This window comes from Mesoplodon mirus (assembly GCF_964341445.2).
Source record: "Mesoplodon mirus genome assembly, chromosome: 13".
Classification (NCBI taxonomy): domain Eukaryota; kingdom Metazoa; phylum Chordata; class Mammalia; order Artiodactyla; family Ziphiidae; genus Mesoplodon; species Mesoplodon mirus.
Window position 1 is genome coordinate 65370162 of NC_138989.1, and position 25371 is coordinate 65395532.

At 38.6% G+C, this 25371-nt stretch overlaps 1 protein-coding gene across 2 annotated transcripts in view; it reads right to left on the minus strand.

Moving 5' to 3' along the window:
* DYM (dymeclin) overlaps positions 1-25371 on the minus strand; it is a 378609-nt gene that overhangs the window by 61028 nt on the left and 292210 nt on the right. For both annotated transcript variants that reach the window (XM_082641320.1, XM_082641321.1), the window contains 2 exons: positions 15819-16001; positions 3133-3246 (listed from right to left, as the gene is read on the minus strand). In XM_082641320.1, the coding sequence (XP_082497446.1) occupies positions 3133-3246; positions 15819-16001 (297 nt within the window). The remainder of the gene's footprint in view (positions 1-3132; positions 3247-15818; positions 16002-25371) is intronic.

The window sequence follows — 25371 nt, forward strand, 5'->3', positions numbered from 1 at the left end:
CAGACCAGTTCTCTAACCAGTCCATCAGAACCTACGTTCAGCCACCATTCCCTGGAGCTTCTGTAATCAATGCAGACTATAGCTGTCTCCTAAAAGGCCTAAGTGCACTCCTCTGCCCACCAGACAATTTCTTGGACGAATTCTGTTAGCACTTCCACCTTTCCACCGTGGTCCAAGTCAAGCAATAGTCTAACTGATCTCTCTGCTTTCATTGTTGCTCTATAGTCTACCCTCAACGCATCAGCCAGAGTGGTCCTATTAAAACTGAAACCCCATCGTGTCTCTCCTCTTGCACTGGTTTCCCATTTCACTGCACCTCCCCACCCCCAGCATCCTGTTTACCTCCTGTTCCTCTCCCCTTGTTCACACAGCTCTAGCTGCTTTGTTCTTTTCATTATTTCTTCAACATGCTTGGCATCCTCCTGGCTTTGGACCTTTTTAGTAGCTGTTCCTACTGCTTAGGACTCTACTCTGAATAAGCATGCCTAATTCTCTCGCCTCTTTTTTTTTTTTTTTTTTGGCTAAAGGTTTGCCCGGACCATTCTCTGTAAAACTTTCTCCCATCACAACCTCACGGATACTCCCAGACCCCCTCAAGCTGCTCTACCTTTTCTGTATTTTCCAGAGCATTTATCACATCCTAGTCCCCTAGATCATTTTGTTATTTATTTTATTACGCTGATTGTTCACTGTCTGTTTCCTCCTGCTAGACTGTGAGCCCTGAAAGGGCAGGGATCTTCGCTCACTACGTGCCCAAGCATTTACAGCAACACTGTCACAGAGCAGAGGCTTGAGAAAGACTTGCTCGGTGTTGATGGAACCTTGTGGCGAGCTTAAGCCTAATGTCATATGTCCTCATCATGGGTCGCTGCCATCTTCTTTTGTACCTTCGTCCCCATTCCTCTTTGTACTTCCTCTCCCCCGATGCAGCCTCCTATTACTTCCCTGCCTCCCATACCCTACACTGCCTTTTCAAACCCCAATTCCATGGTGAGGATGTATCCCCACACTCTCAGTCCCTGCACTGAATCTTCTCTCTTCACCACCTCTTTAACTGAAACCTGGTTCTCCCCTCAGGACCCCCAAACCCCTGCAGCCTTTGGAGGCGAAAGCCGCTTGTTCTTTCACACTCCCCGGCCTTCAGGGTCTGGAGGTGCACTTGGTGTCTCCTTTGTTTTCACTGTTGTTGCTTGGCTATTATCCTTCTACCCTTAAGTACAAAGCTCTGTTCATATGAAGCTGGTACCAGCTTCTTCTCCTCCTTATAGCTGCCGCCTACTGACTCCTAGGCCTCTCTCTCGTTTACTACAGCATCTGGCTCAGTCTTTCTTTCCGCCCATGGCTTATCATCCAGGGTGCCTATGATGCCCATGTGTATGGCCCATCCTTGGCTTCCAATTCATTAACTGGCTCAGTCACACTGACGTTCATTCACATCTGTATCATTTCAGTCCCCCACTCATGTTGTCATGGAGATCTGCTCCTTTTGAACATCTTTGGTCTAAATACACTGCTCTCTAATCACAATTTCCATTTCTTCTACTAAGCTGGCTCTTTGATCTCATCAAAATCCCCCTTCTGTTGACTCCTCTGCATTATCCTTTCCTTATGGTTTCTTGATAGCTCCACTTCTTTCTTGACTTAGCTTAAACACCATGATCCATCACTTCCTACGAGTTGCCAGTCTAATCATCATGGATTTTTGTACTGGTTAGCATGGTAGAGTTCAAATAAATTTGAAACAGTGAGAAAAAACCCGAAAGACCTCAGATGTCTTACTTTAGGTAAGAAAAGAAATAATATGAATTCTCTACACTTCAGGAGTTGTCAGGAAAAGAGAGTAAAGTCAAAGCTGGAGGGTCTGGTGAACCATAATCAGGTTTTATACTATTGCCACATGGTGGTGCCATTTTAGCTGATAAGCAGAAACCCCTCCTTTGCTCAGCACTGCGTGAACTGCACAGCTGTTTACGGACAGTGGAACTTCTGCAAGTCATTATGACTAATGTGCTGTTGCTTTATAAACTCTGTTATTATAACTGAAAATATTTTCATATCCTACCATGTTCATTAAGCAGCGGCTCTAGTGATAGTGCTGAAAAACAGAGCCCCACAAACAGTAACTCTGGAACAGAAGCCAGTTGTGATAAAACACTATGAAGAAGGCCAAACATTCACCATAACACCCTGTGTGCTGTTCATTTAGGAACAAGCACTCTAAAAAAATGAGAGGTAATGAAGGAAAAAACTAAAAGAAGTATTAAGGTAAAAATAGGCGACAATGCTGTACATTCATGCATCTTCCCCCAAATATCCCTCTTACATATTTTCCTATGGGAAAATTAGTCTTGAAGTATGAGTTTTACATCATGAGATCACTTCAGGAACATATCTAACACACAAATGTAAATGCCTCCTCAAAATACAATATTTCCCCTACCTCTTCCATAAAGTGATCCTGTTCTATAGCTACTCCCGGGCACACAGTAAATAGCGTGGTGATTATGAACATGGACTTTGGAGCCAGATGGCCTGGGTATGAATCTCCTAGTTTCCTAATTTTCTAATTATATGGCTTTGTGTTAATTACTTAACCTCTCTGTGCACCAGATTCCTCATCTGAAAATTAGGATGATAACGCTACTTACCATCAAAGGGCTGTTGTGAGGATTGATCGGGTTAATATATGTAAGACGCTTAGAACCTCCCAAAATAACTCAGTAAACACTATGTAAATATTAGCTACTGTTGTAGTCATCATCGCCATCACCATCACCACCATCCTCCCATCAACCATTGATGATACTTACAAGACTATTTATTTCACTGCGTTAAAAAAATAAGGTGCTCCTTTATTCATAGTATATATATGAATTACTCATAGTATATACAGTGGTTACTCATAGGATATGCAGTGGTGTGAAGACAGTCCTTTTGCTATTTCTTCTGGAAAATGTCAGAATCCTTCACCACAGTTGTGTGTGTCAATATACAGTAGAGTAGGCAGCGCAAGTTTAGAGAGCCTTTTCCAGCGCAAGTGCTGGGTAAGTGGTATGATTCTGAATAGAGCCCACTCAGACACTAATATTTACATCAAGTGATACAACAGTATGTTTCTTCCCCCAGTCTTACCTTCAGCCTGTCCTTGGGCAGTGCGACGATCCCTTGCTTGATGATTTCCAGGACCCGTTCTACTGACAGCTCAGCTCCAGCTTGTAGCAACCTCGTGCTAAAGAAGGTGATCACCTGGAATGTAAAGTGTTATTTTTTTAAACAAGTAGATGTATGAGAGGTATTTTCAGTAGATGCCTTTCTCACATGGTAGTCAAAGGATCAGCGTTCCATTTCTTCGAGTGACCTGGCTTTTAATTCACTGGCTCTCCTAAATCAGTCCTCTGTATAAAGGGTTTGATGGCTGAATCAGAGCCAACCCCTCAATATTCAGGGTTGATTATGCATTCTGTGAATTAAGCAGGCTCCTGAATTCTGCCCTCTCTTGTGCTGTCTCACCTTGCACTCATATTTCATTTAGAGAGAAGCACCCATCAGAAGGTAGGAAGAGAAAGCTAAAGCTTAATATCTGTTAATATTGAGGATTAATAGTAGTTGTCCAGAAACGTCTTAATAAGAAAGAAATTTGAAGCTAATGGCTAAAATGATGTTTTGGGGATTATTTATCAATTTAATTTATCCACAACACTCTTACCTCTGAGCACCGGGGATAATCAACAGCAAGCTGTAATTTTTTGGTTTCATGTCACAGTACAGCCTGAACTATGTAGCAAGGTGCTAACACAGTAACATTTGGAAATAACACTGTCTCTCAACACTTGTCATTAAAAACTAAAAGATTGTCATCATTTTTTAGGAAATCACTTTAAAACCACAATGTTAATAAATCAAGAAGACCATAAGCCACTTTTTATTCAAGAGACTATACACTATAGACAAGTGTTTATAGTCAGAGATGCCTGCAAAAATATAAAAATTTATGTTTCTTAAAAAGTTGAGTATTTCCATTTACATGTTTTCTATTTTATAGGTAAATTATTTTAAGTTAACTAAGAGTTATTTCCAAATATTTTTCTAGATCTTCTTTCAATACTACTCTCCTAAATATTAATTGTTCAAATGCACAATAACTTTTCTCCTAACCATTCTAGTGGAAGGTGCATGATATGATATAAATGCCACTGAAATGGATTTATTCTGGAAAGTAGAGACCCAGCTGGAGCCAGAACCCTAACAAGCTTGTGCCTTGTGGCAATGAGCGAAAACAAAGGCAGCCAATGCCTGGTTACACTGCTGTTGATTCCAAATAAATCATTTCTTTATCTCAGGCAGTTTGCTGGCACCAGCTCCTTTGCAAGTTGCTTATTTTGTCCATGACAGGTTGGTTTTCAACATGTGCCTATGGGTCTTGTTTTTTCCAAGTCAGATTTTAAGCTCTCTGGGATAAAGTTTCGTTCACAAGAGTTTAGACACAGCAGGTACTGTAACTGATTTTCATAACTTGTAATTAAGTCTCTTTTTATTTATTTATTTATTTTTGGCTGCATTGGGTCTTCGTTGCTGCGTGGGGACTCTCTAGTTGCGGCGAGCGGGAGCTACTCTTTGTTGTGGTGCGCGGGCTTCTCATTGCAGTGGCTTCTCTGGTTGCGGAACACGGGCTCTAGGCATGCGGGCTTCATAGTTGTGGCACATGGGCTCAGTAGTTGTGGCTCGCGGGCTCTAGAGCGCAGGCTCAGTAGTTGTGGCGCACAGGCTTAGTTGCTCCGTGGCATGTGGGATCTTCCCGGACCAGGGATCAAACCCGTGTACCCTGCATTGGCAGGTGGATTCTTAACCACTGCACCACCAGGGAAGTCCCTCTTTTTTATTTTTAAATGGACACTTTATACGTGTAAAATAAGTAAACTATGTGAAAATATTTTTTGAATTTTGGTTGTACCTGAAGTTTTTGTGTTTTACTTAAGACACCAATGATACCCTTGACAACCTATTCAGTGGAAGAAATAATCAGGGAATTTACAAAGGAAATAGATGATACTTTGTGTCTGCAAGAAAGAGGCAATGTGTACAGAAACTGAAATTCAATAAAAGGGAAAAAAAAGAGAAAGATGCAATGTAGTTGGGGGACAAGACACTGATCAAATGTATAATTAAATGGATTTAAGACATCATGGTAATGTACACTACAAACTGCTCAAAGTCAGAGGCCCAGTTTGGGTCCTGCCTGTGATACTTACTAACCATGTGACTTGTAAGATGCTCAACTTCTTCCAGATGTAGAATTGTGCAGTGGTTTGGAGCACTTATCAGGTGTCAGATTGCTTGCATTTAAATCCCAACTCTCCTTATAAACTTAGGCAAGTTATTTAACATCTCCATGCCTGTGTTTCCTGATCTATAAATGAGGAAAAATAGAATGCCTGCCTCATGGGGTTGTTCTTAGAATTAAGTTCAAACTTGCAGAGCACGAAGAACGATGCCTGGCACATGGGAAGTGCTCACAAATGTCAGTAACTATGATTATCATTAGGTGTATCTCAGTATCTTTGTTTATAAAATGAAAAAGTTGCCCCATCTACTGCATAGGAAACAATCATAATACATGTAAAAGTAGTCTGTTAAGGATGAAACCCATGAATGTTAGTACCCCACCAATGTATCTGATCAATAACATTTCTTTGTAGTTATATGTCTATCTTCCTGATTTTATGCCTGATATAGGCGAAAAATTTGTAAGAACTGAGTTTGGTGGCACAGGTCATCTCACCCAAACCACTCAGGACTATCAAGTGAAATCTACTGAAAGTAAATTTTAGGAAAGCCTGCAGGTTAAAACCTACATGATCCCCATTAGTTTAATACATTACTGAGGGTCAAATTAATAAATCAATAAAATTAATAAAATTTTATTAATTTTATTTTTTCAGAAAAATTAAACAGTACCAGATTGGGGAAGTTTTCATAGTTTGCTTAGGTTGCACAGGTTGCTTCTGTATCTTGGCAGTTATAAATAATGCTGCTGTGTACACTGGAGTGCATGTATCTTTTTGAATTCGTGTTTTTGCTTTTTTCAGACATATATGCAGGAGTGGCATTGCTGGGTCATATGGTAGTTCAATGTTTTCAATTCAATTTCAATTTTTCGTTTTTTTGAGGAATCTCCATACCGCAGATATTGAACTATCCTTGCATCCCTGGGATAATCCCCCTTGATCATGGTGTATGATCCTTTTAATGTGTTGTTGGATTCAGTTTGCTAATATTTTATTGAGGCTTTTTGCATCTATGGTCCTCAGTGACGTTGGCCGTAATTGTCTTGTTTTGTGACGTCTTCGGTTTTGGTATCAGGGTCATGCTGCTGCACAGAATGAGTTCAGAAGTGTTCCTTCTTCTGAAAGGTTTGGGAATAGTTTGTGAAAGACAGGTGTTAATTCTTCTCTAAATGTTTGGTAGAATTCACCTGTGAAGCCATCTGGTCCTGGATTTTTGTTTCTTGAGAGCTTTAAGATGACTGATCCAATTTCATTACTTGTAATTGGTCTGTTCATATTTTCTATTTCTTCCCAGTTCAGTTTTGGGACACTGTGCATCTCTAGGAATTTGCCCATTTCTTCTAGGTTGTCCATTTTATTGGCATACAGTTGTTTGTAGTAATCTCTTATGATCCTTTGTATTTCTGTGGTATCAGTTGTAACTTCTCCTTTTTTGTTTCTGATTTTATTGATTTGGGCCCTCTTTTTTTCTTGGTGAGTCTGGCTAAAGGTTTATCAATTTTGTTTATCTTTTCAATGAATCAACTCTCAGTTTCACTGATCTTTTCTATGTTTTTCAGTCTCTATCTCATTTATTTCCACTCTGATCTTTATGATTTCTTTCCTTCTACTAACTCTGGGTTTTGTTTGTTCTTCATTCTCTAATTCCTTTAGGTGTAAGGCGAGGTTGTTTATTTGAGATTTTTCTTGTTTTCTGAAGTAGGCTTGTATTGCTATAGACTTCCCTCTTAGAACTGCATTTGCTGTTCCACAGATTTTGGATCATTGTGTTTCCATTTTCATTTGTCTCCAGGATTAAAAAAAATTTCCTCTTTGATTTCTTCAGTGACCCTTTGGTTGTTCAGTAGCATATTGTTTAGCCTCCACGTGTCTGGGTTTTTTGCATTTTTTTCTTCTTGTAGTTGATTTCAAGTCTCACAGCACTGTGGTTGGAAAAGATGCTTGATATGGTTTCAATTTTCTTAAATTTACTGACAGTTGTTTTGTGGCCTAGCATGTGGTCTACCCTGGAGAATGTTCAACGTGCACTTGAAAAGAATGTGTATTCTGCTGCTTTTGGATGAAATATTCTCTATATATCTATTAAGTTTATTTGATCTAATGTGCCACTTAAGGCCAGTGTTTCCTTACTGATTTTCTGTCTGGATGATATGTCCATTGATGTAAGTGGGGCTGCACAAGGTGATCTGAAGATGAACAGATGACCCCTGCAAATGCCATGGATTATATTATAGCAACAGAACTCTGAGCTTAGAGAACCCAAATCTCTTATAATGCTCAGTAAGAGTGTCTACCTTTTGCTCCAGAGGGAGACAAAGACATGCTCCCATCTTTACCCCATCTGATCCCAGGTATCTGCACAACTCATTTTCTACCTCCTTCAAGTTTGAGCTCAAATGTACCTTCTCAGACAGGTCTTCTCTGACTGCACTCTTTAAATCTGCAATATCCCAACCCTATTCCAAATAGCACTCATTATTCCTCTTTCTTCTTTTTTGGCATTTTGGCATAAGCAACTAGGTAGATATTGATGTCATTTACAGAGCTAAGGAAGACTGCAGAAGAAAAAGCAGATTCATTTTGTGTTTGATTTTTTTTTGAAGAAAATAATGAATTCTCATTTAACCTTGTTCAACATTTGTGGGACTGTTGTATAGTCAATTGAATGAGCTAGTTTGGAGCTCAATAAGAACGGTCAGGTCTGGAAATACAGAAAACCTAGTATAAATTTTACACTGTCAAGAGATAAAAATAGTTCTTGCCTTTACCATACCACAAAACTATTGTTGTTCACTGTCTCTGTCCTATACTTATATTCAGCCATGAAATTTCTTTCATGCCCTCTCTTGTTTGGTGTGGTATTTCTATTTTGTCCTGTTGCTTAATTCAGCCAGATCATATCATCTTATGAGTTAGAATGGAGGGTTATGTACAAATGGCTAACAGTAATTTGGCTACCTGAAAAGCACATGTCTAACTCCTTCGGCAGAAGTTAAAAGTACTCCAAGGTTAGTCACTCCTGTCTCAGACATTCAACATTGCTTAATGTCTAATGAAAAACATCAACTCTCAACTCCCTGTCAGCTAAAAATAACAGTAGATTCATAGTCTCCTCTACCAACATTTTTCAAGGTTAACTCCCTGAAAGAAGAAATAGCAAAGGTTTGCTTAAGCCAAGATTTCAGGAGCATTTAGGGGAGGGAAGGAGAAGGTAAAGTGCTGAAAGAGGCAAAAGTAGAGATGTTATTTTTATATTTCTCACGGTATTCTTTTCAAAATATGTAAAAAAGAGTTTAAAATGATTTTGAATGAACCTCCAGTGTGTCCAACACTATTTTAGATGATAGTATTCAACAAAAAGTTGTTGGAAAATCTGCTCATTTGGAATCTTATTTAGGTTTATCCAAGTGAATGCTGAAAATATGGAGTTTATAATGAGAAGATCTGGATTCAAGGCTGAGTGATTTACTAGCTAAGTGACCTTGAGCCAACCATTTCACCTCTGAAGACTTTCTCTGCCTCCTTCACAAGGATAATTTAAGGGTCAAATGAGATAGGGCGTATGCAAATAGCCCTCAATGATAAAGCCCTACGCAAACATGTGATCACTATTTAAGAGGCTTTTTTTTTTTGGTCTTGCTGCATGGCTTGTGGGATCTTAGTTCCCTGACTAGGGATCGAACCCAGGCCCTGGCAGTGAAAGTGCCAAGTCCTAACCACTGGATGGCCAGGGAATTCCCTAAGAGGAATGATTCTTAGGTGGGGATCTGTGTTAAAATCACCTGGGAAGGCTTCTCTCAGCCTGCTGGTTTCCTTATCTGTAAAGTGGGATAACAATAACTAGTTTACTGGTTTAAGAAGAATAAATGAGTAATATTATGTAAAGGTACTTAGCCTCATTCCCAGCACTTAGTAGGGACTCAAAAATGTTTAGGCATATATTTATCTAGTTTTAAGAACTACACAACAGCACACAGTCAAATGTTTACCCAGAGATTGAATTTTTCATGAATACAGTTGGAGTGTCAGTAAGTGGCCAATTACTGACAAGGACAGGAAAGTGAACACTGGATATAAATCCAGTTTAACACCCTGCTTTTATTTCCATGTGGTGGTATACTGTGAGAAAAACAAGTGAGGTCCTTTCTATTTCCTCATCTTTACTCTAATTTTCACCTCTTCCAAAGGAGACTAAGTTTCAAATGGATGTAGTTTAAATCCTTTGCATGGTTCTTGTGTGTCCTTTCAAAAAATAATATGGTCCTTCAGGGTTATTTTTAAGGATGTCAACAGCCTGGTTACTAAGAAAAGAACATCACTTTCACCACTGGTGGAGTAAAGACTGATTTGACATTATTAGAAGTGAACTTGAAGGAGAAAGTAAATTTCCGGGTTTGTTTTCAGATGTTTTCAGGCAGTGAATAGGCAAACCAATGAGAAACTGTAGGAACGTTTAGTGAATGGGGATAGTAGTCAGGCATGATGACTACAAACAAGGGTGTTATTATCAAACTGCCTCAGTTTGAGTTCTGGCTCTATCACTTTCTGAATATGTGATCACAAGCAAGTTAAATCTCTCTAAGTTGGTATCTTAAACTGTAATTGAAAATTAAAATGAAATATACCTCAAAGTTTGTTTTTTAATGAAGATTAAGAGAGATCATGCACGTAAATGTTTAGCAAGCATGCAATAAAAGCTAGCAATGCTAATGATGAGATGAATAGAAAAGGAGCGAATGGTTTTTGATGTGGTTTAAACATTTAAAACTAAATAATCCAAACAATGTATTACAACGTGATCATTTATCATCTATTACAGTTATGACCACAGGAAAAAAGAAACTTTGGTTAGTCTTTTATCAGAAACAAAAAGAAAAAAATGCACTATTATGAAAAGAGGTATTGGTAATTAAAGAGAAGACATTTCCAATACACTGCAGATATAGATTATCTGACATATATTGTGCACAGTTCAGGTGGCTATCCAGAGAAAGAAATGTAGAATGAGTGAGTGAGAGAGAAGGGGGAGGAGGAGGAATGGAGGGAGGGAGGAAGGAAAGGGTAAAAGGAGAAAAAAGACAGGAAGAAATGAAGAAAGAAACTTAAATCAGAGAGGTCCAGAGAAAGGCGAAAGTTATGAGACAAGGGGTAGGGGTTTGCCATAAGGGCAGACTAAAATGATTAGGATGACGCATGTTACAAATATGAAAGCTAAAAAAGGACGTATTGGATAGTTCTATAATTCAAAGATCTGGATAAACCTTGGAAAAACCAGGATATCCTCCATCCTGGAATGTGAAAGAGATACATTTATAAGTATTATAAGAAGATATTATTTTAGCACTTCAGTGCTCTTTCCTGGGTGGTATTCTTAGACCCAATTAGACATCGAGAGGCTCAAGAATATAATAGCGGTTCCGTTTACTTTGTATACACTTGAAATTTTTCATAATAACAAGTTTTAAGAATTTTAAAAAAGGGCTTCCCTGGTGGTGCAGTGGATGAGAGTCCGCCTGCCGATGCAGGGGACACGGGTTCGTGCCCCGGTCTGGGAAGATCCCACATGCCGCAGAGCGGCTGGGCCCGTGAGCCATGGCTGCTGAGCCTGCGCGTCCGGAGCCTGTGCTCCGCAACGGGAGAGGCCACAGCAGTGAGAGGCCCGCGTACTGCAAAAAAAATAAATAAAAAATAAAAAAAATAAAAAACAAAAAAAAAGAGTGTAATAGGCCACACTGAGCATAAGATTAATTTAAAAGGATAGAAGGCCAGGAAAAAGAGCATGCCAACAGCACAGTCCCAGGCTTTGTTTTCCCTGGGAATACTCACAGCGGTCTCGGGCCTGGTCTTTGGACCCTCAAACGACAGCTGCAATGTGAGAGAATGAGACTACCATGGACAGATCCAATAGCCACCCTAGCTTAGAAGCCATGTCCCAAACAGAAACCAATACCCCTTGTGATAGTCTCAGCTTCTAGGTCCCTGAAAAGGACATGCCTGGTTATGAATTTTTTCACTCAGGGAAGATGAAAGCTATAGTCCTTTCAGTCCAGACTCAACTTACCATTCAAAGGTCATTCTATCATATTCTCGTTTTATTACAGCAGTGTTACCTAGTAACATGGCTGACATTCCACCTTCATCAGATTTCCAAGGAACAGAGCTAAAAGCAGCTTAACCCAAGGCCAATTTCCCATGTAAAAGAGAAAAGGGTTTTGTTGAACCTTTCCTCACGTGCACAGCGAATCTTAATCTCAGTATTCTACTCCCCAAAATGGTACAAGCAAGAAACTAGAAATGAATTTGGACAAATCCATGAACAGGCTGGCTAGAAATGGCTTTTTATTTTATTTAAAAATTTTTTTTGGCCACACTGTGCGGCTTGCAGGATCTTAGTTGACTACTTCGTTCTCAGAAAGCATCTAGCCAACAGAAAATGGTAGAAATAAGCTCTGATGGATGTCCCTTGGGCAATCATTTGTTTCATAATCTTGTTACCACTACTTACCAATTTTAAAAGGAGGCGCTTTTCCCATTAAACAAGAAGGACATGGGGCCAGAGAAGAAATATTTGAGAAGCAGCTTGAGGATGCTCTCACACATCCTAAATATCAACAAATCTACATGGGAGTACTGGTTCATAACGGTGAGAATTTAATTAAAGAATATAAATGTCAAGTCTAACTCTAAGATATAAACATGCTCATTTGAAATGATGTTTCTGCTTTATCCTAACTGCAAAGATGACAAGAGTACCCAGCTGCCCCAGTTCTGTTAATGAAATCTAAATAATACTGATAGTAGTTTAGGAAAATGACAAGGGTGTGTGTGGCAAAATAATTTGCTATAGCTGCAACCATTAGGTATATAGTTGAGGCGACTTAAGGAAAGCTCATGAAAACGCTAATTAAAGTGACAGCAAAGAGGAGATTTTGTTTTGTTTTGTTTTTAACATCTTTATTGGAGTATAATGGCTTTATATGGTTGTGTTAGTTTCTGCTATATAACAAAGTGAATCAGCTATACGTATACATATATCCCCATAGCCCCTCCCTCTTGTGTCTCCCTCCCACCCTCCCTATCCCACCCCTCTAGGTGGTCACAAAGCACTGAGCTGATCTCCCTGTGCCAAGTGGCTGCTTCCCACTAGCTATCTGTTTTACACTTGGTAGTGTACATATGTCCATGCCACTCTCTCTCTCACTTCGTCCCAGCTTACCCTTCCCCCTCCAATGTCCTAAAGTCCATTCTCTACAACTGCATCTTTATTCCTGTCCTGCCCCTAGGTTCTTCAGAACCATTTTTTTTTTTTTAGATTCCATATATATGTGTTAGCATATGGTATTTTCTCTTTCTGACTTACCTTACTCTGTATGACAGACTCTAGGTCCATCCACCTCACTACAAATAACTCAATTTCGTTTCTTTTTATTGCTGAGTAATATTCCATTGTATATATGTGTCATATCTTTATCCATTCATCTGTCGATGGACACTCAGGTTGCTTCCATGACCTTGCTATTGTAAATAGAGCTGCAATGAATATTGTAGTACATGACTCTTTTTGAATTATGGTTTTCTCAGGGTATATGCACAGTCGTGGGATTGCTGGGTCATATGGCAGTTCTATTTGTAGTTTTTTAAGGAACCTCCATGCTGTTCTCCATAGCGCTATATCAATTTACATTCCCACCAACAGTGCAGGAGGGTTCCCTTTTCTCCACACCCTCTCCAGCATTTACTGCTTGTAGATTTTCTGATGATGGCCATTCTGACTGGTGTAAGGTGATACTTCACTGTAGTTTTGATTTGCATTTCTCTAATGATTAGTGATGTTGAGCACCCTTTCATGCTGACAGCAAAGAGTTTTAATTTTTATTTCTGTTTACCTGCAATCATTACACAGCAGTGATATGGAGCAAATCAATGAACAGATCTGCAACAGTATACATAGTCGTAGTTAAACTCATGTAAGTGTGTGGATTCCAGAGTATTCAGCAGTTTACAGAACTATGTGTTAAGAGTCTGGAATGGGAGCCTGGTTATAGTTCAAAGCTGATTTCAATTAAGTACTGAACAAGTACACAGGACTCTACTGGGATGAGAAAAAATTAACCTACTTGGGTAAACTGGCTTAGTGAGAATGGATAGGGATGTTCTTAAGTATCTTAAATTTGATCAGAGTCCATGTGTCCATTTATGTATTGCTGTTATCCTGAAAGAAGACTGGGAGTTTTCACTTTAGAGGCCACTCTCACCCTCTCTTCCCCACCCCCAATTTTACCCAGCCTCTCTCTACCTCAGCCTTTTTTTTTTTTTTTTTGTGGTACGTGGGCCTCTCACTGTTGTGGCCTCTCCCGTTGCGGAGCACAGGCTCCGGACGCGCAGGCCCAGTGGCCATGGCTCACGGGCCCAGCGGCTCCGTGGCACGTGGGATCTTCCCGGACCGGGGCATGAACCCGTGTTCCCTGCATTGGCAGGCGGACTCTCAACCACTGCGCCACCAGGGAAGCCCTCTACCTCAGCTTTTAAAACCCTCACAGATGGGCTTATGGACCCCAGGCAGGAGCCCGGAGGACTCTTAATATGAAGACACTGATCAGTCCAAAAATAAGACTTAGTGATATTGACAGGAGGGGGCTCAAAAGGAAATGGCCATCTAATGGGAGTTTCATAGAGAGGAAATAGCAGGAGACAGAGAGAGAGAGACAACTGGGAAGAAATAATTAAAATGAATATTTGAAAGTTCTGAGCATGAGCCTCTAGACTCAAAGGACCCTCCAAGAGCCAAGTACAGTTGACCAAGGCACAGCAAACCATGAAATTTCAGGACACAATAATAGGGAGATCCCCAAAGCTTCCCAAGACAGCAAGTCGTATGTAAAAAGAGAAGAAAAACATTTTCGGACACGAGAAACTAAAAAATAAAAAACCTACCTCACATACACCCTTGCCCCAGAAAGCTACTGTAGTATATGCTCCACCAACATGAAGCAGTAAACCAAGAAAGAAGAATTCACAGGAGCCAAGATCAACCAAAGGAAACAGGTGAAGGAAATTCCCAGGAAGATGCTGAAGCTGGGCAGGAGAACCAGAGTACAACCTGGTTGGAGCTGGAAGCAAGCTCTCCAAGAAAAGAATGGAACTGAGAATTTGATGTTTGACTATTTTGAGAGGAGTTTCAGAGTTACATCAGAAAGTCTGTACTTGTTAGTGACTGGATATTTGCAAAACATAACCAAGAAAGGCTTAGAATCCAGAACATACAAAGAATCTACACAAAGATAAATAACTCAGTAGAAAAAACTGGCAAAAGACTTGAATTAGCTTCAGAAAAGAGGAAATCCAAATTAAACCTATAATGAGATGTTACTGCAAAACTGACCAAACTAAGTGTTCATGAGGATGTGAGACAACAGGAATCTTATACACCACCAGTTGAAGAGTAAAATGACAGCACTCCAAGGGAAACGGTTTGGTTCGGTACATGTTATGCAGCAAATCCACTGTGAGGTGTACACCCTGGAGGAAGGCGTGTACAAGTGCTTACTTATGATGGAAATTATATATTCATACTTGTGCAATAATTTAATTATTAAAAATCTTCCTAAATGTAAGTAACACAAGGACAGGGATGGTGGCTCTTCTGTTTCCTCTTGTGCATTATGAATCTGATTAGCTATGCAAGAAATTTTTGTGGAATCAAACTGAACTGGGAAACACTAATATAACAATAGAAAGTTTAGCAGAAAAACCTTTTTAAAAAGGACAGGAGGTGAAAGTTCATAGACCTGTGAAAAATGTTCAATCACACTAATAATGAAAGAAATAAAAATTAAAAACAATAATGAAATACCATTTTTGATATAAAAGGACAAATATTAAAATAGTTAATAAAGCTGTAAAAGTATAGTGAGATACATCCTCTCATACCTCACTTGTAGAAGTATAAGATGACACACAGATGCATTAATTGTACAATATTTCTGGAAAGCAATTTGACATGGGTTGAGTCTTAAAAATACTGATCCCTCTGACAGCAAAAACTAGTACAATTCCAGTTTTAAGACTACTTCAAAAATAGAACTAAAAAAGGTGAGATACGATGTATTTACAAACTGATAATTACAAATTAATACAAAATATGAGAAACAACCAAATGAGCAATAATGGGATAAGAGTTAATATATTTTAGGACCTCCATAATACAGGTTATACAAACACTAAAATGTGAGATTTTCAAAGAATTGATGATATCACAGAAAAATGTTAATAATGTTAAGTAACAATGGTAGAATACAGAACTATATAAAGTATGATCTCAATTCTACTAAATATATATGCATGCGTGTATATATATGTCTGTATATAATACATACACATACGGAAGGTGACAATTGTTATAGCAGAATAGACAGCAAATAGAGTTAACGTTGAAGAGACTAATTATTGCAGTTTTTTTATCAAGGTTTGTTAAACTTTCTCTACTTTAATATTTAAAAAAGAATCATAATAAATATCTCCATTTACACTTACCAGATCAATATTTTGCATGATATCCTGAAATGAAGGATGTGTTCGAAATTGTTCAAAGAGATCTCGTTTGTAAAGAAGTGCATACACCAAATTTGGATTGTGATGAAGAGAATTTGTCAGGCAGGAGTTGATGATCTCTAACATCATTCGAATCACTTCTTCGATGACATTTAGGTCTTGTGCCTGATAAAGAAAGAAAATCCCCATATAGAGTCTGTGTTTTTCTCCTTGACACAGAATTAATTAGAATGAGGGCAACTGCTTCGCAATTCAAACAGCATTGGAAAGATCATGCAAAAGAGCTCTTCGAGATTACTTCTGTCAAGAATTTTTACAATTAAGTTTATCAGTTACTAAAGGATTTAAAATCTTTTGAACTTAGTATGGTGATAATTATAAATTTCACATAATAAATTATAGACTTGCCTATCTAGAAGGAAATTTGGAGCTTATTCAGTACTTTGATTAATAGATCCTAATTTGTACTCTTATCACTGTATCACCCTAAATCATTAGACTTGCACAGTACAAAGTGGTGGTAGGGTCTTACCAATTCCAAGCAAAGTGTCTAATTCAGAATATGACCTAATTTTTCTGCACTGTCATTTCAACGTCCATATTTACATATAAAGAGCCTACTGTTTTGTTTCTGCTTCCTCAGAGTCAAAAGCCTTTGGGAATCTGAATGTGAAATAGTTATAAGAGCAAAACTCAAAGTAAGCAATCAATATCTCTCTTGAAAGAAAGAACAATGGAAAGCAAAAACACAGGTGAATACAACACTTTCCTCCTCCTCTTGAGTTTTCTAAATTATGTTTGACAGCTGAAGCAGAAATTATAACACTGTCTGATGTGGTTCTCAATGGATGTAAAGGAACACCTAAGACAATTACATTATAAACCAGGGAGAGCAAAGGGATTTAAAGAGGGAAGGTTTCTACATCTCACTTGAACTGGTAAAATGTCAACACGACTAGACTGTGGTAAGTTATGTATGTAAATGCCTAGAGTGAATTTATACAAGGAGATAGTATACACAAAAATACTACTGATATATCAAAATGGAATTCTAAAAAAATGTTCAAGTATCCACAGGAAGGCAGTCAAATAAGACAGATGAGAAACAAGGAACAAACAGAAAGCAAAAAGTAAAATGGCAGACTTAAGTTCTAACATATCAATTATTACATTAATTGTAAACAGTATAAATACAATAATTAAAACCCAAAGAATGGCAGAGTGGATAAAAAACACATGACCCAACTATATGCAATCTATAAGAAACTTCAAATACAAAACTCACTTTAAATAAAGTTTAAAGTAAAAGATAGATAGATAGAAAGTAAAAGAATGGAAAAAGATATAACATGCAAATATTAATCTAAAGAAAGTAGGGATGGCTATATTAATACCTGATAAAGTACACTTCACTTCAAAGACTGTATGGCCTACAAAATAAAAAATACTAGCTGGTGCCTTACAGAAAAGTTTACTACCCCTGGTCTAGCAGACAAAAAGGCATACTTATTCCATACAATTGACCTCCACCTGTATTGTTTTAACCATAATGTCCAGCATTCAATCAAAATTTATGAGATAAACAAAAAGCAAGTAAAAACAATCCATGTCCAAGAGATAAAGTAATCAGCAGACTCAGAGATACACAGATATTGAAAATATCAAATAGGGAATTTAAAAGAATTATGATACACAAAATCTACTATGAGTCTATAATATGCTTGCATTGATGGGGAATTTTAGCAGGGTTGAAAATTATGAGGGAACTTCTCTGGTGGTGAAGTGGTTAAGAATCTGCCTGCCAATGCAGGGGACATGGGTTCTAGCCCTGGTCTGGGAAGATCCCACACGCCACAGAGCAACTAAGCTTGTGTGCCACAACTACTGAAGCCTGTGTGCTCTAGGGCTCATGTGCTACAACTACTGAGCCCACTTGCTGCAACTACTGAAGCCCGTGCACCTAGAGCCCATACTCCACAAGAGAAGCCACCACAACGAGAAGCCTACGCACCGCAACGAAGAGTAGCCCCCACTCACGACAACTAGAGAAAGCTCACATGCAGCAATGAAGACCCCATGTGGCCAAAAATAAAATTTAAAAATTACCAAAAAAAACCTATAAGAAAGTAACAATGTGGAAATGTTAGAATTAAAAAAAAATGGTAATAGCAGTAAAGAATATCTAGATAGGTTCAACAGTAGACTTGAAAGAATCTTTTAGAGATAATGGCTGAGCATTTTTTTAAAATAACAAAAGAATCAAACAACAGATCCAAGAAGCTCAGAATAACTCCGAAGTATTCCCTAAACAACCCCCCCACCCATACAACAAAAAACCACACAACTAAATGCATCATATTTAAACTACTGAAGACCAAAGAGAAAGAAAAAATCTTGAAGGCAGCCCAAGGAAAAAACAGATTAAATACAGAGGAACAAAGCTAAGAATTAAAGTAGACTCCTCATGAGAAATTATGCAAGCCAATTTAAATGGAGCAGCATCACTAAAGTGTTAAAATAAGAGTCAAGCAAGAATTCTATCACTAGCAAAAATACCTTTCAAATAGGAAGGTAAGATAAATACTTTCTCAGACTAAAAAAAGTTGAGATAATGTATTACTTGTACACCCACACTATAAGAAATGTTAAAGGAATTTCTTCAGACAGGAGGAATATGAAACTAGACAGAACTGCAGATCTACACAAGGAAATAAAGACATTTTTATTTTAAATCATTCTAAAAGAAAACTGATTTCAGAAACAAAACAGTAACAATGTATTATAGGTTTATAGTACCTGTAAAATACGTAAAATTTATCAAAATGTCTTTCTACTAATGGGCATCCAATTTATTTTGTTTCCTTGTTTCCATAAACAAGGCTGCAATAAGCATCCTGGTAGATCTGTTCTTTTTTTTTTTTTTTTTTTTTTTTTTTTGCGGTACACGGGCCCCTCACTGTTGTGGCCTCTCCCGTTGCGGAGCACAGTCTCCGGACGCGCAGGCTCAGCAGCCATGGCTCAAGGGCCCAGCCACTCCGCAGCATGTGGGATCCTCCCGGTCCGGTCCTGGTCACGAACCCATGTCCCCTGCATTGGCAGGCAGACTCCCAACCACTGCGCCACCAGGAAGCCCCAATCTGTTCTTATATATGGGCACTTCTGTTTCTCTGGGAGAGATTCCAGGAGAGGGATGGCTGAAAAGGTTGTGTTTGTAATGTTAATTGATGTTGCCAGACATTGCTTAAGGAGCTATAACAACCCATTTACAATGACAATGTAGGAAAGCTCCTGCTCTCATTTTCTCACCAACAAGTGTAATTGTTCTTTTTAATATTCACTGCCTGAGTCATCAGTTTTTAATAACATTAGATCACAATTTCCCATAGTGATTTATCAATTCCTCTGAGTGATTCTTGTATTCAAAGTGACTGTAGGTTCATGATTGGCCTCTTTTTAAAAACGTTATCATTATGTATTGCTTCTCTTTATTCATAAGTGTATGCTTTACTGATATTAATATTGCTGGGACTTCTCTGGTGGCACAGTGGTTGAAAATCCACCCGCCAATGCAGGGGACACAGGTTCAATCCCTGGTCCGGGAAGATCCCACATGCCATGGACCTACTAAGCCTGTGCACTGCAACTGCTGAGCCTGCACTCTAGAGCCCTCGAGCCACAACTACTGAAGCCTGTGGGCCCTAGAGCCCACGCGCTGCAACTACTGAAGCCCACGCGCTCTAGGGCCCGCATGTCACAACTACTGAGGCTGCGTGCTGCAACTACTGAAGCCCATGTTCTGCAATGAGAGAAGCCACCACAATGAGAAGCCTGTGCACCGCAATGAAGAGTAGCCCCTGCTCGCTGCAACTAGAGAAAGCCTGCGTGCAGCAATGAAGAACCAATGCAGTGCCCCCCCCCAAATATATATATTGCTATACCATCTTTATTTTGTTTAGCATTTGCTAGGTATATCTTTAATTTTCAAACTTTCTGTGTTACTGAAAACAAATATGGTTAAAAGCAACTATGCTGCTAGGCTTTATAAGTTTTAAATCTAATAGTCTGACTTTTGAGTTTAATTCACTTACAGTGTTATTATTGATATCTTTGGAATTTATTCCTACCATCTTGTTTTGTGACTATATCAGTAATCTATTGCTGTATAACTAACTATAGGCGTACCTCATTTTACTGCACTTCACAGATAACTGTGTTTTTTTTACAAATTGAAGGTTTGTGGCAACCCTGCATTGTCAGATGATGGCTAGCAGTTTTTAGCAATAAAGTAATTTTTAATTAAGATATGCTCATTTGTTTTTTTAGACAGTATGTTATTGCATACATAATAGACTTAGTGTAAGCATAACTTTTATATGCACTGGGAAACCAAAAGATTCGTGACACACTGTATTGTGATATTCACTTTATTGCGGTGGTTTAGAACCGAACCTGAAATTATCTCCAAGGTATGCCTGCTCTTCGAAGCTTAGCAGCTTAGAATAGCAATAATCATTTGTTTTGCTAACATTGGGCTGGCCTTGGTGGGAACAGTTTGTCTCTGCTCCATACGCTTCACATGGGGCTGCTTGAGTGGCGGTTGGAGAATCTACTTTTATGACAGCTCTCTATCATAATATGGCTGGCAAGTTGGTGCTGGCTGTGAGCTGGGGGCACAGCTGTGGGTGGTGACCAGAGCCTTTGATTCTTCTTTGCATGGTCTCTTCTGGGCTGCATGAGCTTCCTCACAGGTTGAAGGTTCCAGGAGATTCAATGTTGGAAATCACTTACTGTCACTGCCATTTAGTGTTACTACCAAATGGTGCCACACACAATTTATTGAGGAGTGGCAAAGTTCTAGAAGAGCACGTGAAGCAGAAGATGTTGTGGCCGTCATCTCTGGAATGTATAACCTGCCATATTTTTTTGCCATCCTTTATAAGTTTACCTCTTGCAAACCTGTCTTCCCTTTCCAGCTTCTGTTGAATTCATAAAGCTTTTTGTTATCCTGGCCCCTCCTTTTCCTCTCTGCTGGTTTACAGGCTAAAGATAGCATTTCTATTCTTATAGGGGTAGCCCTTAAAATTTTAACATACACATCCAACTTTAAAAATACTGCTGTCTTCCTCCTGAACAAGATCTAAGGAGGTTAACATACTTTTACTTCTCCTTGAACAGCAAGCCCCTGACCTCATTCTTCCTTGTTTTGTTACAGTAGCTTAGATTTTTAATTTCATCTTTTAAAAAACCCCATAAATTGGTTTTTAAAAAGTCAATGGTTAACTAAATTTACATATGAATTTCAGTGTACAGCATTCTTTCTTGCATTCCACTTCTTTACAGATCTATTTTTCTTCTATTTGAAGCACATCCTTTAGTAGTGCTTTCAGTGAAGTCTATGGCTAATAAACTCTTTCAGTCCTTGTGTGGTTGAAATATGTCTTGATTTTGCATTCATTCTTACATTATATTTTAACTATATATAAATAAGAATTATAGTTAGAATTAGTTACTTTCTTCTGCACTTTAAAGATATTGGTTCACTTTATTCTGGCATCTATTTTTGTCATGGAGAAGTTTATTGCAAACCTAACTACTGTTCCCCTGTAGAAAACCTTTTTGATAGCTTTTAAGATTTACTTTTCATCCTTTAACACTCGAGTTTCACAACCATGTGTTTAGGTGTTGATTTATCTTTATGTATCCTGCTCAGTATTCAGAGCATACTTTTCATCTGACAACCTAGCCTCTTCCATAAAGATAATTTGGATAATTTTTTCTCGCTACCTTCCAATTTACTAACCCTTTTTGAGAGTACCCAGTTTAGAACTTGCTTTGTCTACTGAGCTTTCAATTTTAATGACTATAGTTTTCATTCTAAGCTTTCTAATTGAATAGTTCTCTGAGTCATGTTCTTATTTCATTTCTCCCTGTTTTTATTTCATAATTATTTATTCATCTCAATCCTTCATTTATCTTTGAGCGTATTAAAAATACTTAGAGTGCTTTCAAAATTATCCTATTAAATTTTAATTCTCTTTGGATACATTTACCTTACTTATGATCATGACTATGTTCATGGCTGTCTTTCTTAGTATTAAGTTAGATTTTGGCATGTATTTTGGAACTTTGTTTGTGTAGGCTCATCTGATGTGGCTTAATCCCCCCAAATCTACAGGTCATGCAGCAGCTTCCTAGAGCCTCCAGCCTGAAACTAGGTCTCACTGTTGGTATCTCAGGGCTGCTGCCCTGCAGTCACATTGAAGGCAGTATAGGCAGGGTCCGTCACCAAGCCACATCCCTCACAATGGGCTCAAGATCCCATCATGAGGCTGGTTCTGTGCCCTCCCGCCTCCCTAGGCATAGAACTTAACCGTCATTATTAGTACTTCTAGTCAGGCTCTTTCCAGTAAGTGGTGTATTCCAGCTCTCAGTTTCTAGCAGGGAACCTGGCACTAGCATGCTGCCTCTCACTGGGCCCCTTAGTGCTAAGCCTGCCCTGCAGCAGTTGAGCTCCCAGCCACTTCCGCCTCCTTCAAGGCCTGAAGCTTGGCAGCCTCACTGCTTCAGACCTTGCTATCTGCATTGATGGCTTTTTCTATTTCTATCTCATTTTGGGGTATGGCTATGTGTTTTAAAGGCTCTCTTGTTATAGTTCATCTATTACTTTTATGTTTTTGGAACAAAGGGAGGGGATTAGCCTTCATAGTGGGAACTATCAAAATAATCTTGACTATAGCTCTCTCAATTATATTTTCATCTCACATTGGTACTTGAATTAGAAGAGGAAGAAGAAACTTTGAGTTTCAGAATTCTCTCTCAAAGTCATCCAAGAGCAAGCCAGTGCGATGCTATGACTACTGTAGTGATACAAGTCAGAATATTAGCTTCTGCAGAATTTTATGTTCACAAATATTCACACCCCATTCATGTTAAGTCCTAATATATTAAACTTAAATAGCAAAAATGAATTACCTCTTGATAGCTTACAATTTCTGCTTTCAAACATATTGATAGTTTATTCTCAATGTTTTAATAAGTAATTTGCTGCAACAAGCAGGGTAATATACTCAACTCCCAAATAGGCACCTGCTCATTTAAACCCAAACCAAACTACTGACCATTTATTTTATTCCCAAGTCAGGTGAAGTACAAACTAGAAACTTTATGTCAATAAGCATACTCCACGGTAGTTTTCTTTCTTTTTTTAAAAAAATATTTCTTTTTTATTTATTTATTTTCCTTATTTTTTGGCTGCTTTGGGTCTTAGTTGAGGCACACGGGAGCTTCGCTGAGGCATGTGGGATCTTTCGTTGTGGAGTGCGCAGTCTCTTCGTTGTGGCACTCGGGCTTCTCTCTAGTTGTGGCATGCGGGTTTTTGTGGTGTGCGGGTTTTCATGGCGCGCGGGCTCCAGAGCTCGTGGGCTCTGCAGTTTGTGTCACGCAGGCTCTCTTGTTGAGGCGCCTGAGCTCAACAGTTGTGGTGCGCGGGCTTAGTTGCTCTGCGGCATGTGGGATCTTACTTCCCCGACCTGGGATCAAACCCGTGTCCCCTGCACTGGAAGGCAGATTCTTTACCACTGGCCCACCAGGGAAGATCCTCCACGTTAGTTTTCACTTTGCATTAACCAATCTGACTGAGGCTCCTTAAGGGTTATACTAACCCTCTTACACTTATAGGAGTTACTAGGTATTTTACTTAACTTCTTTTTTATTGTTTCTGTGACAAGTCCTAATTCTAATGCTATCTTTTAAAGATTATTTTCAGCTGCAGATTTACAAATTAAATGACAAGGACATAAAGCTTCTCTGACATTACTCAAATCAACTGAAAATATAATGTAAGAAGCTACAGCAAAGACAGTTTATACGACACCATGCTTTGTTATATTGTCATCATACTAGACAGCATCCTGTATATTTTAATGTTATAAAACAATTATAAAACAAAAATGAGAAATTAAACATAATTTAGAAATTAAAAATAAGTTTAAATTAGGGAGTGGTTGATTATAATTTTCTGACAATATCTATTTTAACATGTAACACTGTAAATCATTTAGATTTTAGACATTATTACAAAAAGAACAAAAAATAACTGCCTTTGCAAAGTGGATAAATTAATGCAATTACTATAACTGCAAAGAATCACATCTCTTAGTTTTAGATATAACTCCTAAATTACACCTTTATTAATTTACAAAACTGGTCCTTTAGGGAAGTGTATAAAAAAATGGACTTACATTTATGGAATAAGTTTTAAAAAAGAGACAGGTTTTAAAAAACTAAAAAAAATTAGCTTTGTCAGAGATAATATCAGATGGCTCATTGGTAGAGAAGCAAAATACGTGGAGAATATTGTGCCTTTTTTATTCATGGTATTTTCTTTTTAGTACATACAGCTTCCATTCCAGGAATGGATTCCTCGTCAAACAGACTCTCTTCTCAAAAAAAAAAAAAAAAAAAAAAAAAAAAAAAAAAAAAAAAAAAAGGCAGACTTATTTTATTGTAGAAAATCTCAAATGTAAAAACAAGGGCCCTGAGAAAATGGCTCCATTTTCAGATGTTTCTGATGGTTTTGTACATGTTGGTAATGAACACTGAACATGATCTGTGCTAAGCAGTGAATTTACGTCAAACGGACAAGCTGGCAGTTGTGGGAGTATCTTACCCTGTCAACAGCAGTCATGGCTGCTTCATTATATAAACTTCCTTTTCCTTTCAAGAGGGAATTTATACAGTTAAATAGTTTCAAATAATTTATTTTTAGTTTCCTTAAGAGAAGCATATGTATCTTGTTTGTATTAGTTTTGGGGAGATTCCAAGAGAGTTGTCTAAATTTCCTGCATTTTCAGCAGAAAATAAAACCTTCAACAAAATTAATGGGACTTTGCCGAAGTGGGGAAGAGCGGGGAGGAAGCGCACAAGCAAGACTCTTTAAAGTTAACGTGCAAATGGCCTTCAAAGCCAATCATTCGGTGATGGAGTCTTGTTATCTCTATGTTGTTAAAATTCACTGGCACACACGATGAAAAGCTTTGTGACCACCATGTTATTTCCAGCCAGTATTGGATCTGTCCCAGAATATCGAGCTTCTGATAGCGAGAACTAGCTTTCACCTGCAAAATCACAGCTGAAGAATCAATCCTGTGACCAGAGGAGATGATGCGGTGGGGAGGAAGGGGGAGGGCAGAAGGCTGTGCTCTAGCACCACCAACTTGGGTAAAACGATGTGGTCGTTTTCTCCATTCCTTGGACAGGGTCTGAATGTGGCCCACAAGCCTAAACTAGAACCCTGGGAAGGCTGTTATTTAAAACATGCTTACTGGTGGCAGAAAGGCAAGATAATGGTGGCTGCCAGGGGCCATAGGCTAACTTCACATGTTTTCCCATACCTGGAAAACAGCCAGAGAACACACAAAAAAGGAACATTCTGATTGAAATCCAGCTAGGCTGCAGCCCCCAACAAGCAATTACCCTTAGCAGGCTACTCATACTGGGCAGCAAGTGGGGTGCCTAATAGTGCTTCTCACCCCTC